We start from the raw sequence: 20,048 nt of genomic DNA on the forward strand, positions 1-20,048 counted from the left end.
ACGCAGCATTCATCATCTATGTGGTTGGGGGATACCCTGTGAGTGTAGCTGCGTTGGAGTCATATATACTCCTGTAGGTATATGCACTCAGTGAATTCACTGGTATGGTAAGTTGGGATTAGGTGGAACAGTTTTAGGGATCTGTCGTCATTGGTACCCTATCTAGAGGAACAGATGTTTAGTCACATCTTCCCCCGAAAATGCATATAAGAGAAAGTCACTGCAGACCTTGGGCGTCGAGCATCAGCGTTTCACAGTTTTGAAAGTTAGTGTGACTAGAGTCTTAGCCTATTAGACACTGCTTTCAGATCGGCAGACCCAAGATCCACATTAACACAGCGTTCTCCTCTAAGTCACACCTTTGTAGCTGGCAGTGTTCAACATGCTTTTTTGTTCCTGTTTATAGAAAACACTCAATGCTGCCCCTTTCCAGAAGCATGGATTTTCACATGAGTAAACCCTGTAATTTGTTTTATTAAGTCAGAAGCTGTGACTTCAGCATCTTAAGCAACTTTGTCTTTTACCCCAGTTGGTTTCTATTCACAAAGCTCTGTTTTCTCTATGTGTACATGAGACGGGTGCATCTTCTTACAGGAGCTGCTGAATATAGGCAGGTTTTTTTTAATTTTAATTTAAATTTAATTTAATTATTTTTGAGACAGGGGTCTCTGTGTAACAGCCCTGGCTGTCCTGGAACTAGCTCTGTAGACCATGTTGGCCTTGAACTCACAGAGATCCGCTTGCCTCTGCCTCCTGAGTGCTAGAATTAAAGATGTACACCACACAGCTGTATGCAGTATTTGTATGCTGAAAATGCTTTTTTTAAAGCAGAACTCTGAATTTTAAACTTTCTTGTTTTTTTTTGTTTTGTTTGTTTTTTATAAAGTAGTTTTGAATACTTGTGTTTCATGCTTGGATCAAGGCCTGGTTTCTCTGCTATTGTCACCAGTATTATTCATAGATTTCACTACCAACTGTAAATAACCACATAGCAAAACCCAGAGATAAACATACCACCCTCCCACCTCTGCCTTTCTTCAACACTTCATACCTGCAGCTCCAAACTGAAATCTTTTCATTTGACTCCCACTGTACCTACCCTGGCAGTGGCCTGAGTGGGGACATCTTGTCTTTCTCCTGTCTCCAGTGAGAGCTTTGTACACCACAGACACTGCCAATCCGCCAGCACTACCAGTCTGTGATGTAATACACTTCCTAGATTGCTTAGATTTTACTGCTCAAACTTAATTGTGTATATCTTTCTACACTATATTACAGTTTTCTGAGGGAACTTTCAGCTGCATCAAATAAGGAACACAAATTATACCTCTAGGAACTAGAAAAAGTATAAACTAATCCCAAAGGTAGCAAAAGGAAGCAGATGCCAAGTGTAAGAGCAGAAACAGGCAAAGTTGAGACAAGAAAAATATTGGAAACGATTGATATAAAAAAAGTTTCCTTTAAATATTTTATTTGGCCTTTAATGGCTGAGCATTGACTAATAAAAATGAGAAAAAATTCTATTTACTATTCATAAATGCCTGTAATGTTTTGATTAAACCTACTTCCCCTTCTTTCCCTATCCTCCACCACTTTCCCTCCCAACTTAGAGTGATCTCTCTCTCTCTCTCTCTCTCTCTCTCTCTCTCTCTCTCTCTCTCTCTCTCTCAATACTCAGTCTATTTACTGCTTCTATGTGCATAGGTATGGGACCACCTGCTGGAGCATGATTAGCCTCTCAGACCTTCCATTCCTGAAGAAAACGGACTGTCCCTCTCCCAGCAGTCATAGTGGCCAAGAGCTTCTCAGGCAGGGGTGGGAACCTCTCCCCCATCCACAGTGGGATTTTGGCTGGCATGATCTCGTCTAAGCCTTTTGCTGCATGCAGTCCCAGCTGCTATGAGCTCACGTGTGCAACGGCATTGTCATGACCAGGGAATAGTTTCCTTAGAGACATCTACTCCATTAGACTCTTCTAATATTTCTTCTCCTTCTTCCTCAATAATCTTTGAATCTTGGGAGGAGAGGGTAGGATACTGATGTTCTATTCAGAGCTGAGTGCTCTGCTGCCTCTTATCCTCTGTATGTTGACTGTGGTTCTCTGTATTAATCACCATCTATTGAAAAAAGAAGCCTCTCTGATGAAGGTCAAGAGCTGTATTAATCTATGAGTTGAATGATAATAACTAGGGGGGGCAGTTAATTGCTATGTCCATTTAGAAGCATAATGGTACTAGGTTCTCTTCGAGGGCTCATAACCTAGCCAGCTGTGTTATTTTGACTCAGCAAATGATGTCAGGCATGGGTTCTACCTTGTGCAGAAGGCTTTGATTCTAAGCAGAAAGCAGTTATTCCCATAACATTCCCACTCCTATCGGTGGGCCTATCTTTCCAGGCAAGTAACTCTAAGCATTCACAAAAGGCTGAGACTGTTGATGACAAAATTTTCTAATTTGTTCATAGAAATGAAAATTAGTACAGTGACTATTGAAAAGAGTATAGAGGTCACTCAAATAATTAAAAATAGAGTTGCCATATAATCTAGTGATTTCACTAATGGTTTTATATTCAAAGTAAAATTAGTATGTTGAAGATATACCTGTTTATGATAATGGTAGCATCACTCACAATAGACAAAATATGGATCAACCTGAGCCCATTGATGGATAAAAGGGTGAGAAAATGGGATATATAGGGAATAAAAAAAACTATGATCCTTAATGAATCATTTTTTCTCAATATGGATGATGCTGGAATACTTCAGATAAAATATGACAGTTACAGAAAGATAAATTCTACATGATCTTATTTATATGTGGAATCAGCAAAGGTGAGCTCAGAAGTAGATCACCTTTGTGATCACCAGGGCCTAGGGGTTTAGAGGTTTGGTGAGATGTTAGTGAAAAAAAATTCAGTTAGATTAAAGGAATGTGTTGAAGGGAGACATTGAACAGCTTAAAGCAGCAGTTCTCAACCTGTGGGTAGCAACCTCTTTGGGGGGTCAAATGACTCTTTCACGGGAGTCAGCTAAGACTACTAGAAAACACAGATATTTACATTATGATTCATAATAGTAGCAAAATTACAGTTATGAATTAGCAACAGAAAAGACATTATGGTTGGGGGTCACCATAGCACAAGGAACTGTATTACAGGGTTACAGTATTCAGAAGGTTGAGAACCACTGCCTTAAATACTAAAGTTAACAACTATGAATTGTACTGATGTACAAAAGAGAGCAGAGTTTAAACTGTCAGTTCAAAAAAATCTATGAAAGAATGTATGCATTAATTGCTCAACTGAATCATCATACCATGTGTATTTCAAAACATCTTTGACATGATAATAAATAAATAAATAAATAAATAAATAAATAAATAAATAATTGTACAATTATTCTCAGAATATTTGAAAAACATTTTATCTAGTGTATTGGTTCACTGAAAATTACACTTTGGAAGTTCTCACAGACTTTATTATAAAACATAAACCCACCATTTTTGCTAATATCACCATGGACCTTTTTGGAGTTAGTCTTATGTTGGAAGGCTATCAAACTCATGGTTATAGATACACATTTTGAAAAATTCTACATTTCTCCTAAAAGTTAAAATTTATCATTGGTGCAAATATTGTCATATGTTTACTGGAAGTGTAAACCTCTTTCTTGACAAATGTTTGGCCAGTCAAATATGAGTCATTATCTACTAGTATATCTGTTGTTCATGTAAAATTTGTTTCATGTAAAAGAGCTGTTAGTTCAGTTGTTGAGTCAGTCATTTAAGTGTTTTGCTCCATCATTACTTTTGAATAAAGTAATTATGGCTCTTCATGAGCCACACAGATGCTTAGACAGTGATGGACTCAATGGTTGAGATTTAAACAGTCTCCTATGAAGCCATTCCCATCCTTTTCTGTGAACTGCACAATGATGAAGACTATAGTGACTGTTAGTAAACAATGGGACTGCTGCCTCAACTCAAGTCAAGAGCCAGCAGTTTCCTTACTACTGCTTTCTTTTTTTAATTCTGGAATGAAAATGTTATTATACTATACTGTGAAATTAGCATTGACCTTGTATGTCCCCTTGAAACGTCTCAAGAGCTCTCAGAGGTATATGATACTCATTTTGAAAACTGCTACCTCAGGTGCCCTTGGTACCTTATGCAAAGTAGTTGTTCCTATACCTGGTTGTTGAATAAATGTTTGATTATGACTCAGATTTAGAAAGTCTTGTTTGACTTAGCATCCAACCAGCCCCTCTTGGTACCAACTTACAAACCAGGTATCTATATTAAAATGATTTAGAAAACAGAACCTGGAAGACAAGTAACTGCAGCAGCTCAAGTTGTATTCTCTGCTAATGACAAAATTGGCTTCTTTTTTGGTGTTGCACTGAAGGACAGGGCCTTGTGTCCCAAAATTTAGGGAGTGAGCCCAGCCAGAGTGCTGGGTACAACCTCCTGCCTATCCAGAAATTGCTTGGCTTGGCCAGGGCTGTGGTTGTGGTTAGACTGATTTAGAATTAGTTATATTTGGAATGGCATGGTAATCCTGTTTCCCTTCTTGTTGTGTGCCGTGTGGAATTTATCTCAGTGACGAGTTCCCAGGCTCTTGGCAGGGAAGTGAGAAGTTCAGGGGCCAACTTGCTTTTGCTTGCCTATGTCGGTTCCTCTTAGCTTAATTTTTCTGAGGCATGTAACCTCTATGGGGTAAATCCCTTCTCTATGCCTCTCTTCTGGAGAGAACTAAGAACAGATATTAATAGAGGTCTAAAGAGTATCAGTAGCTATAATCATGGGCGGACATTTGGCCATAGCCTACTATTGACCTTGATCATGATCCTACTTCTGTTCAGCCACACCTCTAAAGATAGCAACACAGCTAGTCTGTGACCTTGCTCTATGGTTAAACTGAACACCGAAGAAGCTAGGGAAATGATTTTCTTCTCCCAATAGTTTTCCATATATCTACATGGAAGATGCACATCAGCATTTCCTGCTACATAGACTTTAAAGATATTAATTTAATGATTATATCAGTTTTCTCTAATAATGAGTTGCAGGGCACACAGATTGGCATGTGGTATTAAGTGGAGGAAAAATATCACAAATAAGAAAGTGATTGTTGAATTGGGAAGAAGAAATGTCCAAGTGTAGGATGTGGTGACTCTTACCACTTTCCACTTAGTTTCATTTATTTCTTTGAACTGAACTTCATACTCCAGAATTATCCATCCCTTCCGAATATCTGCGCTGGGTGGTGGTTGCCATCTCACTTGGATGTCTCCATGAATCCCCGTCAAACTGATGTTTAGTAAAGTCCAGTTGAGGCCAATGGGTGGATCAGGTTGCACTGTGAATTCAATGGAGAGTCAGTCCCCATATAAACACTCTTAATATTAATGGCTTGATTTCTTCAGAGATCAAATTCATTCATTCATTTCGACCATACCCTTAATTCTTCCAGAAATCCACATGGTTACTTTATAATACAGTAACATTTTTAATATAGAAATGATCTGTTTCATTTTTGAAAATTTATAAAAGTGTCCCCCAACCCCCTTTTGTGTCTCAATTTTTGATCTATAACTTTCATTGGAAGAATTGCCAGGCTACATACTTGTTTTAGTTCTAATATTATTAATATTTTAGGATTTTGACAAAGAAAATGAAGAGGTAGAGAATCAGAAAGACTGCATTTTTAAAATATGGCCTGCTTTGGAACAGGAAGTAGAGGATTCTTTTCCTTTCTGGGGAAAGGACCTTACCTTATGCATCTCTATGCGGCTGCAGTCTCCTGAGTGAGTGCTCTGCAAATGTTTCCTAGATTTGCCACCTTCCTAGCAATCATATTTTGTCTCTTAGTCCCAAGAAAGAAGGCATAATACTGCTAGCTTGAGTTGGTGAAAACCTGGTGTTCTGTCTTTGCTTATGTTAAGTGAGCATTTTGAAATTGTATTTTGTTCAGTTGCTTCTGGTAATTCTCTAGTATATTCTTAGATAAACCTCTGTATTTTTATTATAAGGACCATAAAGACTAGAGTTTCATAAACTAGGATGATGAAGACAATTATGAGTTCCAAAGTTAGGGTTTATATGTAAATTTATGCTTTCTCCTAGATAGGGCGTATTACCAAGCCTTTCTAAATTATTTGAAGATGCACAGTTAATGTTTCCTTTATTTCTTAACATATGCACATAGCTTCTTAGAAAGTTTGGATCCCCAGAATTAGTCAGAGATAAGCCTGTAGATACATGTGATGGAGAGCTCTTACTGAGTCAAAGAGAGAAACTTTTGCATTGACCCAGAGTGGACACACACATATAATGGAAGGGCATGCTGTGTCACACAGAATCCAGGTACTTTTGGAAATAAGAAAGTAATTAGATATACACATGAATACATTTAGAAATTAGATTTGAAGGCTATTCAAACTACATATGCTTATACAGTGACAGTAATACTTTGTCCTGGATTTGTTAGGAATTGAGAAATAACCACAAACTTAACTTTTTAAAGTGATTAATTTTAAATATGTATTTGCATTTTTAATTGTTTTGAAAGAATACAAAATAATACATTAATTATGGCATTTTCATATTTATGTGTCAATATACATTGTTTTTATTCATCTCCCTCTTTCACTGCATCTCTTCACTCCCCAAGCCTTCCAGTTGCTAGTCCCCTCCCTCCATGAACATAGTCCCCACTTTTGCTTTTATTTTCACTGCCTTCTTTTTCTCCTCTTCCCACAAGATACCTTCATGTTCTCTCATGATCCCCTTTCTAGCTCCATGAAAATCTCTTTCCTCATACTTTTATTTTTACATCTATGAGTGTTTTATCTGCATGTATATATATGTACCACATGCCTGAGATCTTGCAAAAGTTTGGACATTAGAAGCCCCCCTCAAATGGAGTTAGGCATCAGAAAGTGCTCTAAGTAGCTAGTCCACCTCTCCAGTTCATATCTGTCTTCTATATCAGTGGTTCTCAGCCTTCCTAATGCTGTGACCCTTTAATACAGTTATTCACATTGTGTGACCCCCAACCACAAAATTATTTTCGTTGCTACTTTATAACTGTAATGTTGCTACTGTTATGAATTATAATGCAAATATTTTCAAAGATAGAGATTTGCCAAAGGGGTTCGATCCACAGCTTGAGAACGACTGATCTATATGCACAATATATATGTTGTTTGAGGAAGGATTTCATTATGTAGCTCACTCTGGCCTCAAACTGATGATCCTTCTGATTCAATCTTCTCAGTACTGGGGTTACAGGTAAGTCACCATACTATCTTATTTTACCTTAATGCTATCATTTAGCAGTCCTGAGCCTCAGTTGCATTATCTGTAAAACAGGGGTTCATAATAGAACCTATCTCTTTTGATGGTTATATAAGACATAAGTTCTTTGGGTTAGTCATGTCCTTATTTAAACACATAGAAATGTTACTTTTAGCAGTAAGATCCAACCCATTTTTTTTTTTTTTTGTGAGACACACAAGACCAACGATGAATTTTCAAGGGGCTGTTAGGCCTAGGCAATTGCTGTTGAGTTCTTGACCATTCTTTTCTTTTGTCACCATTAGAACTGAGTAGTTTCTGGAAGGCCTGTGACACTTGGTGACTCTCATTCATACTTTATAACTGAATTGTCACAGTTTGATTCAGCTGGCTCTTCTTCATCCTATAGGCATACCAGGTCATTCATGCATTTGATCACCTACCTTGATTTTTATGCATCCAAACACCTCAAGTCCAGGACCTGCCATACTGTGTTGTGGTACACTGTACTGCAATTATTTTTGAACTTCCCTATTCCACTACTTGACTGTATCATATAGTATAGTCCACATGCATGCTGGAGCTCAGTGAGAGTCAGCTAGGTAAACGAGTAAGGCTTGCTATTGTCAGAGACCGGCAGAGCATTGATCTTAAACTAGTATCCTTTTGTGATAGTTTGAATGTAATTAGCCCCATGATCACAGGGAGTGGCACTATTAGGAGATGTGGCTTTGTTGGAGTAGGTATGGCCTTATTAGAGGAAGTGTGTCATTTTTGGGGTGGGCTTTAAGATCTCAAGATAACTCCCAGTGAGATGCACCATTTCCTGTTGCCTAGAAGATGTAGGATTCCAAGCTATTTCTCCAGCCCCATGTCTGGCGCCTGAATGCCACCATGCTCCCTACCACGATGATAATAGACAGAACTTATGAACTTTAAGCCCTCATCTCAATTAAATGTTTTCCTTTATAAGAGTTGTCATGGTCATGGTGTCTCTTCACAGCAGTAGAAACCCTAACGAAGACACCTTACAACTAACACAGCCATTCCCTCACTTGGCATCAGCTCTGCACCTGGGGGAGGCTATTAAATAATAAGCAGCCTCTACAATCCATCAGGCAATCTTTTCAGCTTCTCAGAGATTTCTCAAACTTTTCTCTGGAAGGCAGACTTCCAGGGCTGGTTTGCTTATTTCTGTCTGCAGAATCCAGCCACATTTCCCACTGTCTTCCAGTCTGCTGCTGCTGAAGAAACCATGTTTGTCAGGGAGAAGGGGCACGAATTTCTGTGAGAAACAAATGGGTTCTCGTGGATAGATTTAGAAGTACTAGGATCAGCTACTGGAAGTCTTCCGTTGCTTCTTTGCCTCTTGCTGTTTATACTATTATGGTATAAACATGGATATCGCAGTTATGGTTGCTTGTTTCAGTTCCTCTTCATGGCCCCTGGATGGGCAATGAATCATCCATATAGCTCTTTGACTTGTTTCCTCAAGTTGGTTTCCATCGGTGTTTGTTTGAAATCATATAAACATGACTTTGGCTTGATTGTAGCTGTTTGGTTAATGTTAAATTCCATGGTTATTTTGTTTTGTGATCAAGACAATCTAAGCTTTGGTTATGCCAATGATAGAGGTCAAAGGCCAACATTCTTCAGTAGATCTGAATATAAAAATCATGTCAAAAATTAATGAAAAATTAAGAGTACATTGAGTTAGTGCCTTGTTTTGGCAACAATAATCCTTCTCAGAGTTGAAGACTTTGTGAAGGAAACAATGGATTCATTTTTTTAATTAATTTTTTTCTGATTTATTTTATTTTGTATTGTTTTGCCTGCTTGTATGGATATGCACCAGGTGCATACCTGGTGCTACAGAGGACAGAAGAAAATTTCTGGAACTGGAGTTATAGATGGTTGTAAAACACCATGTGGGGTGATGGGTCCTCTGAAACAGCATCAGGTGCTCTTAACTACTGAGCCATCTCTCAGACCCTCATTCATTTCTCCATAGCATTTACTACCAGGCTACTTAAAAAAACTCCCAAAATTTATTTATTTATTTTATTTATATGGGTGTTTTGTCTGCATGCATATCTGTGAACTGTGTATTTTGTGTTCAGAGGCCAGAAGAAGGTATCAGATGCCCCTAGACCAGTGGTTCTCAACCTGTGGGTAGTGACCTCTTTAGGGATTGAGTGACCCTTTTACAGAAGTCACCTAAGACTGTTGGAAAACACAGATATTTACATCCTGTTGCATAACAGTAGAAAAATCATAATTAGGAAGTAGCAACAAAAATCATTTTATGGTCAGGGTGACCACAACATGAGGAACTGTATTAAATGGTCACAGAATTAGGAAGGTTGAGAACTACTGCCCTAGATTCAAGATGGTTGTTAGTTACTACATGGATGATGGGAAACAAACCTGAGTCCTCTGTAAAGTAGGCAGTGCTCTTAGCCCTTGAGCATCTCTCTAGCTCTATTCCCAGACTTCCTTAAGCTAGAGTCAAGTTAACTTCCCTCTGTCCTTTTTAGACTCCCATGAGACAGATTCCATATACCTGAAACCATGAAGTCTTTCTACTTGGTTATACTTGGAAATTGGAGCCTCCTTAATGAGTCTAAAGTCATGTCAAATGAAACAAACCTGTGGCTTACCTATTTCATCAACAGTGAAACACTTTTGGTCCAACAAGTCACCATTTGTAGTTAGTTTGATACAGTAGGGTATCCAAATGGAGGTATACGATGAGTTGAAGTAACAGCTGTTTTCTCCAGCAGAGACATAGTCAGGGCACTCTTTCCATTCCTGGTTCCATTCATGAGCAATTCTGAAATGGAGGGTAAAAAAGGATTAATCATTCCCCAAATTATGCCATAGCTTTAGTCAAAGTGAGGTATCTGGCAGCCAGATTCAGTAAGCTAAGACACAAATATCTTATGACCTAAAAGACACTTAAGAAAGTGCTCAACATCCTTAGCCATTGGGGAAATGCAAATCAAAACAACTCTGAGATACCATCTTACACCAGCCAGAATTGCTTAAATAAAAAACACCAATGACAGTCTATGTTGGAGAGGATGTGGAGAAAAAAGAACACTCCTCCATTGCTGGTGGGATTGCAAACTTGTAAGACCACTTTGGAAATCAGTATGGCTGTTTCTCAGGAAAATGGGAATCAGTCTACCTCAAGATCCAGCAGTTCCTCTCTTGGGCATATACCCAAAGAATGAATATTTATACAACAAGGACATATGCTCAACTATGTTCACAGCAGCATTGTTTGTAATAGACAGGACCTGGAAGCAACCTAGATGCCCCCTCAACTGAAGAAGGGATAGAGAAAATGTGCTACATTTACATAATGGAAATACTACTCAGGGGAAAAAAGCAATAGAATCTTGAAATTTGCAGGCAAATGGATGAAACTAGAAGAAACCATCCTGAGTGAGGTAACCCAGTCACTAAAAGGCAAACATGGTATGTATTCACTCTTATATGAATTTTAGACATAGAGAAAAGGATTACCAGCCTACAATCCACATCACCAAAGGAACTAGGAAACAAGGAGGACTCTACAAGAAGATTGCATGGATCCTGGAGAAGGGGAAGGGGACAGGATCTCCTGAGCTAATTGGGAGCATGAGGGTAGGGGAGAGGGAGCTGGGAGAGTGAGATGGGGAGAAGAGGAGGGGAGAGGAGGAAATTAGGGAGCAGGAAGGTTGAGTTGGAGGAAGAATAGGGGAGAGCAGGATGAGAGATGCCATAACAGAGGGAGCCATTATAGATCCGAGGAGAGATCTGGCACTAGGGAGATTTCTAAAGATCTACAAGGATGACACCAACTGACAATCTAAGCGTAGTGGAGAGGCTCCCCTAAATGCCCTTCCCCTATAATGAGACTGATGAATACCTTTTATGCCATCCTAGAGCCTTCATCCAGTGGCTGATGGAAGCAGAGGTAGACCCCACAGCTAAACACTGAACTGAACTCGGGAACTCAGTTGCAGAGAGGGAGGAGTGAAGAGCAGAGAGGTCAAGACCGGGCTGGTGAGGCCCACAGAATTAGCTGACCTGAACAAGGGGTAGCGCATGAACCCCAGGCTGATGTCTGGGAGGCCAGCATGGGACTGATACAGACCCCTGAATGTCAATGAGGAGGCCTTGGCAATGAGGAGGGATGTTCTCTCAGCCTGGACACATGAGGAAGGGCCTAGGCCCTGCCTAGGATGATATGACAGACTTGGGGATTCCCCCATGGAGGTCCTTACCCTCCCTGGGGAGTAGGGGTTGGGGTATTGTGGGGAGTGTGGGAGGATGGGAGGGAGAGGGAACAGGGATTGACATGTAAAGCAGGCTTGTTTCTAATTTGAACTAATAAAAATAATATCTTGGGAAAAATTTAACATTTCAGCAGTACCATTTCCAAGAAACACCACATCTATAGACAGTAGTATTACTAGTGTCTGAATATTGTCAGGAGCCTATATGGTACTAAAATAAAAACATCTGTTTATTGAGTGTATATGTTGGGGGTTCACAGCTGGTGGATCCAATCATTCCTCAGTGACCCCATCAATGGACTTATCATTGATGGAGTCATGATTTGATGGCATTGTTGGGAGTGGTAGAAAACAGAAGGTGGGAGGAAGCAGGGCACTGGGGTGTGACTTTGCACAGCTTCTTGCTAGTCCCTCCACCTGTCTGTCTTCTTCCTTTATAGCATGAGCCAAGTAGCCTTTTCTATTGTCACCATCATTTTCTGTCTTCTCTGGGCCCATAGCAGCATATTTGGGGGACCATGGACTGAACTCTCTGAATCCATGGGGCAAAGCAAACCCGTCCTCCTTCAAATTGTTTCTCTCATGTGTTTGCCACACAGGTGGGGTAATTTGTTCTCTCTTCGTTTTATTCACTGGCCTGTCTGAGTTGAGAAGAGGGTTTACAGGGGAAGAGGACACATTCCATGGAGCCTTTGATTAAGAATAGAGGTTAAATCAGGGGCTGATGCTTCAGTTGCTAAAGTGCTTGCTGTGCAAACACACAGAGACCTGAACTGTATCCCAAGAACCCAGGAAAATGTTGTGTGAGAAGGAGAGCGCATGGAATCCCAGTGCTGGGGAGGCAGAGACAGGAACATCTATCTGGCTTGCTTGGCCAGCTAGTCCAGCCAAGTAGGCAAGGCTTGAGATTCAGTGTGGGACTCTGTCTTAAAAATTAAGAGGAGGCAAGCAACTGAAGAAGACACCTGACATCAACTTCTGCCCTCTACCCCACACACATATATACATATATTTGTGTACAAACATGCACAGATAAGAACATTTACACACACACACACACACACACACACACACACACACACACACACACAGTCATAGGAGTGACTATGCAAGCACAGGTGCTGGGGCTGGCCAACTAGATGTGACTGTTTGAGACTTTCCCACTGTAGGGTGGTGCTGGCAGCCATGGGCAATGAGAACATAGGCTTGGGGGAAGGCACATCCTGGAAGAAAGGAATGAAAACTCCTGAAGACACATTTACATTTCCTTCTTAACAGCTGCTTCTCAGGCTCATTTGGCACTAGGGATTTACATAGAACCACTGAGACAGCTGCTCATCAGCTGTTTGAACACACTTGGAATTAACACGGTAGAGAATCTGAGATAGTAAACTAGTGCGCAATTTCTGATTGAGATCTTAAAAGCTATGTCTGTAGATGAAAAAGAGCTTCATCTAGTCTAAGAAAAGTAAGTAGAAAAAAGGCAAAAGGAAGGAGAAAGCATCTTTCTGTATGTGCAGACATTATGTTTGGTGTGACAGCAAAAGAGGAAGGATAGGTGACTCCCTGAGTGGTTGAATTTTTGTTTAATCTTGACATTCAAACTAAGAGTGAATTAAAGAGTTTTACCAAAATTGCCCAGAAAGTTAGGCATTCATATAAAATCAGAGAAGATAACAAGTGTATTAATATTATGTAACCCATGCTGTCAATTTAAAAAAAAGTGAGTCTCAGGATGGTGCAAAGCTTCAGGACAGCCGGTGTTCAGGAGGTCTGCATTTATTGTCAGGAGCCACCTGGCTCTGTCGTGCGTTTCTGGACTTTGGCAGTGTAAGTAGTCTTGTTCTGAGGAATGAATGTGTAAAACCCTGCTGAGGCGTTCTTAATCCATTAGCTCCATGGGACACAGCACTTACAAGAGTTAATCTGGATGTGAAGCATGGTGGATGAGTAGCTAGTTCAAAACACAACGCCCAATCTCAGGTCCCCTCCCCTGCTTCTCTCTTTTGTTCTTCGAGACAGGGTTTTTCTTTGTAGCCCCAGCAGTCCCAGAAATTGCTTTGTACACCAGGCTGGCCTTGAACTGAGAGATCTGCCTCCTGAGTGCTGGTATTAAAGGCGTGCTGCCACACCTGTCTAAAGTGTATATCTTAAGCTCATAAATCTAAAAGCCAAATAACCTCATGGCACATGAAGTCATCTGTCTTCCCTGTGTTCTATACATGACATAGGATGATCTAAGGAAGCTACTTTACTCTTCTTAGTCATCGAGGTGAAGTTCCTAGGTTTGCCCCAGACTACCCTGTGACATGAATGAGGACCATAGGAGGTTTCATTACAAATAAAAACAGAGAGTGAAAGCAGCATTTTCTCCCCAAAGGTTTGGATTGGAGTGAAAATAAAGAGTGGAAAAGTCATAAAAATAAAACCAGATCCCGGGCCCACAAACTTTAAATAATTCTAACTAAGAGATGCCAGCTGTTAACTACCATGACCAGTTCCTTCTACCAAGAGCCACTGCATCCCACAGGACATACATCCCACCTCTCTCTGGCATAATAAACTTTGGGAGGGACAAATCCAGCCAACCCCCTCAGACAAAGGAGCCAGATTAGTCATCACCCTACACCCCAGTGAATTGGGTCTTGGATCCTTTAGGAGGAAATGTGATAATACAAAAAAATGAATTAAAATAAGTGACAAAAAGATTAAAACAACAAGGTTGATATTGACCAGCTCCAACGGGCTCCCATGAGGTCTTCACAAAGCTCTGCCACACTTGTCAGTGCGGCTTTCTGCCATGCCTCTGATTTGCATTCATGGTGAGTCCCCTTCAGTGCAGAGGCTGGACTTGGCAGTATCTCCATCACAGGGCATCAGACTCTGCTCTGAATCAGCGCTTTCATAAGCTGGGCCATCTCTTCTGCCAGCTTACCTGGCTAGGATCGGGTCCAAGCAGAACACACTAGTGCCTGTGCTCTCCTGTCTTGTTGACAGCCCAGCGTGCTTAGACTCTTGTATGCTTTGGATTCCAAGAACAACCCAGTGAACTGAATGTGGTGTTTTTTTTCCCCCTGCCTCCACAGACTGTAGTGTTGTGTGTCAGGGATGACAGGCACAATTCTATAGTTTCAGAAGTTGCTTAGGAACAAACGCTCAGAAACAATAGCATGAGTTGGAAGTCCCTCTGTGCTTTGTCTCTGGGTAAGTGGATGCTGAGAGTCCATGGGTCGGTACAGCCTCATCCTGATCTCCTAACCCTTGGTTGTACCCTTCTGAGATAAACAGGGCTGAGGGTTTATGTGGCCTGGCTAGTATGTTCAATGTATTTATATTTTTTTTCAGGGAAAACACAAACTCCTGATTTGGGGAGTTTGGGTTGGCACTTGGTCATGAGTTTGTATCTATGGTATTTATGGAGGTGTGTATGTTTTTCTCCTGAGATTCTAGGTTCCAGTAGGGCTAAAACAAGGATGTTCTCCTGAATATGTCTGAGAGTCCCTAATTCATCCCTATGGCCACCTCCTCCTGTCTATTCTATAGAAAACAAATGGGGACTTTTAAAGCATACTTTTTCAAAACACAAAGAAAGACTCAGTGTTCTTCCCTGGCCTACAAGCATTGGTACAGTCTCTGAGTAGCACTGTGACACCTTCCCATGTCATCTTTCCAAGTTTAAAGTCTCATGCCTCTGTGCAGGCTCTTCTGATTCTCAAACATGCCAACATGGCCCCAGGGCATCACACTTGAAATTTTCATTGCCTCCATAGTCTTTCCCTCATATGTGTACACAGTTTCCCTCACTCCATTTCTTTCCCCAATTTAATATGCTGCATTAGAGAGGCCCCAGAGACCTCCTCAGCTCCAGCATCACCCAAGCCTCTGAGCCCAATCACACACACACACACACACACACACAGGCATGCCCACACACTCATAATGTGAATCACCCTATCCCACTCTCTACCCAATCCACACTGACAAATCAATGGAGAAAAGTCAGAAGGGTGTGAAGCCTTCACCTTCTAGCATAGAATAGCTGTATAGATCCTGGGATCTTTAAGTCATGATAATCTCCTTCTGTCCAGTAACATGAAAATGTCTCCAGTTCGGGTGAACGGCACTTGGTGAATTGAGGCTTCCCAGAAGAACCTGCAGAATAAGGAGACAAGGCATACATGGAATCAGAAGGGTCATGTGACATTCCTATGAAACATACATATGAAGTATGTAAAGAAGGAACTACTGGGATAAAGCCATCTATTGCCTATCTAGGAAGTGATACTACTATTTGGAAAAGCTGTTTTTCTGACTCATCATCTCAGCATCTATTGCTGGCTACTGTCAGTCATCAATTCTGAAGTCAACTATTTGTGCCTTCATTCCCAGCGTTATTTCTTAGGGCCTGTTTTTAGATCCAGCACTAGAGAAAGGGATGTGGGGACAGGCAGTTCATTTGGAAGGCATACCTAGGACAAGAAGTGAGATAATGGGCAGAGAACGGAAAGGTCCTAAGGAATAATGAATGCTTAAGCCTAAAGGTGGTATTATCAAATCCCTGAAAAGAATGCTGCAACTGACAAAAGTTCAAACTTTGTCTCCAGATGAAGATGTCCTACATTCGGAAGAAACTTTAGCATTAACACTGGTTGTACTCAAAGATCTTGAAATAGCACACCCATTTCTTCTTTGGGATCTCCCCTCCTTCTTTCCCTCCCCCCCTCTCTGTGTGTGTGTAGATCAGAGGTTGATGACTGATTTTTCTCTATGGCTCTTATCTCATGTTTTAGACAGGGTCTCTCACTAATTTGGAGTTTGACATTCAGGCAGGCTGACTGGCCAGAAAGGCCTAGCAATCAGCTTGTCTGCCACCCCAGCACCAGGGTTAAAGATAGGTACCACATGCCCGACTTTTATGTGGGTGCTGGGGATTCAGACTCAGGTCCTCATACCTCATACTTTAACCACTTGACCATCTTCTCAGACCATTTTAAAAATGAGGATCCCAAGATATGAACTTTGGAGAGAGATGGGTGATAAGTTGAAGCAGGGACAGGAGGAGGTGGCCATAGGGATGAACTGGGGATGGATATCCCCAAGACATATTATATATGTCCATGGAATTTTAAAAAGAGTAAAATACAAACAAAAGATGGGGATTCGCATTTCGAGTTACATCTTTTTTTTTAGCCATTATTTCTAGTTTCAGTGTATTTCTTATTACATCACAATAGCACTTCACATACATACTTCATTTAGTAGTGACTACAGATTGTCTTTTTGCTCTCTGAAAAAAAATTCCAAGGTGGGGGGGAATGACAAGTTTAGACATCCTCTTAATTCAAGTCTCAGAAATAAGTAATCTGGAAACCTCAATTTTTCCACACTGGGACCAACTGAGATGTTTTAAAAATATTCCTTTGCTTACTTCTAGAGATTTGAATTTCTTTGGGGTACAGTGTAGGAAATGTGATTTATGAAAGTTCTTTATGACTTGCAATGTATTCCAGTTTGAGAACCACAACTTCAGATAAACTTATAAAATGAGATCCCCAAATGTGGCTTCTGCATAGTTTTATTCACTGGACTCTTCCAGCAGAGCTGTATTCATTCACGATGGTATTTTCATCTCAGGAATGCTTCCTAGAACAATGCCTCATGAAAACTGAGAGTAGCAAAGTTACTTAAAATCTTTGTGTAAAACTGTGTTTCTAAATGATGCTTGTGTTTGAATACCCAGAGTATACACCAGCAAAAAAAAAAATCAAGAAGTTATAGTGCTATTTCTATTAAGTTTATTTAGAAACCTTAGAGAGAGTTGCATTAAAGTTTGTAAAAGTGGATGAAGTTTGATATTGTATCCAAAGCTGGAGAAACAATGCTGCTTGCAACATGTCACATCAACACTACCATGATTGATTTGCAGGTCAGATGGACCTGCATAGCTTAAGTGAACTTCCTCCACAACTGCCTGCTGGCTCTCCTCTTGGAGGAAGATGATCTCCCAGACAGTCCACAGAGGGAGCATAGTGAGCAGCTGTTATATTAAAGGATTAATTTCCAAAGATGCTTTTCTAAACTTGACTTACAACACAGCAGAAACAAATCCCTAATGAAACAACAACACTTTCTTAAAGTCTGCTTGGGGTATGGGGCTTAGGGAGAAGGAAAATGAGGATCTAAAGTGAGAAGGGAAGGTAGCAGGGAAAGAAGTCTTTGATGAGAAAGGGTGGTTTTTTTCCTCTGAGAAATAAAACATCATATCATGTCTTGAAAACTGTTTGCTTTCAACAGTCTAACACTTGTTACCTCTCAACACATGATAGAAGATTGAGCTATCTTTCATGGGGTGGCAACTTGAAGGGAAAGTCTTTCTCCTTGACTGTAGTAATTTTAACCAGTTGAAAACTTTCTCTTGATTTAGGGTGGCAGCAAACAAACAATAAGGAAAGTAAGAAAAATAAGCAAAACAAATAACATGGCTATGGGTTGTTCTCCACCAACTGATTGCTAGGCCCTTTTGTTGAAGACAACTCTTTCATATCTTATTGAACATTGAGATGTTGAACTGGTGCCCAACTAGAGCCTTTACCCTACTGAACAGTGTTTATGTTGCTAGAAGATACTCTGTACTCTACCAGAGAAGGAAAGTAAACAACAATCTACAAATGTTTCAATATACAATGGTGATTTGCTTCCATGACACCTATGTACTTTATACCTTAAAAATGGTACAAATGTTGTGGAAGTAACCAACCCATATGTACTTAGATCCAAGGCCCACTCTATGAGATGGAACTCATGTTTACAGTGTATGGGTGGAATAGGTGGCCATGACTGGGTTTAGATAAGTTATGGACCTAGGAGAACATTAAATATTATTGTTCTGTTAAAGGAGTATTGCTATAAAATGACTCCTAATGATGTTCTTCTATACTCACAGATGAGTATCTCACTCAACCATCATCAGAGAAGCTTCTCCCTGCACTAGGTAGGAACTAATACAAAAACCCACAACCGGAAAATGTGTAGAGAGTGAGATGCTTTGGGATACTCAGTTCTAAATAGGATGCCTTCATCAAATCCTTACCCTCAGGGCTTAGATAGCTATGCAGACAGGGAGGGAGAAAGATTGTAAGAGTCAGAGGGGATGGATGATTTGTAAGGAAATAGTGTCTTAAATTGATACAACAGGATTAATGCACATATGAACTCACAGAGACTATGGAAGCATGTACAAAGCCTGTACAGATCTAAGCCAGATGGGGTCCCAGCGCTGAGAGGGAAAAGTGGACACAAACTCCCATCCCTAACCAAGAAACGATTTCCAGTTTACAACTGCTTGCAGAGGAAAAAATTGTTTTCTTCAATGGAGTTTCACCGAATACACAAACCATACTTAAAGAAGGCTCCACGTCCAGCAATAGATGGCAAACCCCAAATTAACTCAATGGTTTTTTTTGGAGAATTTTTCATCTTATATTGCTTTGTTTGGGTATTCCCCCCCCCCTTGCCAGTCTTTTGCCTATATATTTTGTTTCCAAAGTTGTGTGTTTTTTTGGGGGGGGGCTGGTGGCATTGCATATATGTGTACACGTGTGTTTCTCATGTTTTATTTTTTAACATTCTGTTATTGTTAGATTATTTTTTTATTTACTGTTTGTTTCCTAAAGAGAGACAGAAGGGAGGCATGGAATTGAATGGTGGGGAGGATCTGGGAGGAGATGAGAGAGGCGAAACTGTGATAAGAATATGTTGTTTGAAAAAACATTTTCAATGAAATATACCATTCCTTAACATGATAAAGACAAAAAATCAACAAATAAAACTTGTACAAAGACATAATTCGAAAAAACGGTTTTAGGGATGGCACTCAGCCTTGCCTAATATGTGTGAGGCCCTGAAATAGATTCTTAGCACCACAAAAAGAAATTATGAATGTTCTTCAAACATGACTTCTGTCCTAAATGCTGAAAGAAATTATAAGACAAAATCAGTGCGTGTGGTAATAAAGAATGAAAAGGGAGGAGGGAAACACTAAAATCATAAAGCCATACCAGATCAAATGGCTTCGGGTTCATTATGGCAGACTTGGGCTCTGACAAGGATCCTGTATATGCAGGCAGTCAATCTCCCTGTTCTTCAGAAGGAATGGTTACTACTGAATGAAAGCCAAAGTAAGGAAATCCTGCCAGCTGAAATGGTTTCATATGTTGTGAGGATTGCATAAGCACACAGGTCGAGGCCAAGTGTGGTGAAATTGTAATGTTCTGTCCACAAGTAATAAACAAGAGATGGTGGTTCCAGCAGAGAGGTCTTCCACCTCCTTGTCTGTGCTTCACGGGGTTTGGATGACTGATTAGCATCTATTAGCATAGCAGCTATGCATTTAGCCTTTATATTGCTTCAGACAGTATTAAAGACTAGAATACACATGATCCTTAAAGCTTTGATGAGTGAATGCTTG

General features: G+C 40.3%; 1 protein-coding gene across 5 annotated transcripts in view; it reads right to left on the minus strand.

The window, feature by feature from the left end:
* Positions 1–20,048, minus strand: part of Ghr (growth hormone receptor) — a 232,160-nt gene that overhangs the window by 8,801 nt on the left and 203,311 nt on the right. For all 5 annotated transcript variants that reach the window (XM_035440588.1, XM_035440586.1, XM_027401385.2 and 2 more), the window contains 3 exons: positions 15,604–15,733; positions 9,956–10,128; positions 5,177–5,355 (listed from right to left, as the gene is read on the minus strand). In XM_035440588.1, the coding sequence (XP_035296479.1) occupies positions 5,177–5,355; positions 9,956–10,128; positions 15,604–15,733 (482 nt within the window). The remainder of the gene's footprint in view (positions 1–5,176; positions 5,356–9,955; positions 10,129–15,603; positions 15,734–20,048) is intronic.

This window comes from Cricetulus griseus, chromosome 2 (genome assembly GCF_003668045.3).
Source record: "Cricetulus griseus strain 17A/GY chromosome 2, alternate assembly CriGri-PICRH-1.0, whole genome shotgun sequence".
Lineage (NCBI taxonomy): Eukaryota > Metazoa > Chordata > Mammalia > Rodentia > Cricetidae > Cricetulus > Cricetulus griseus.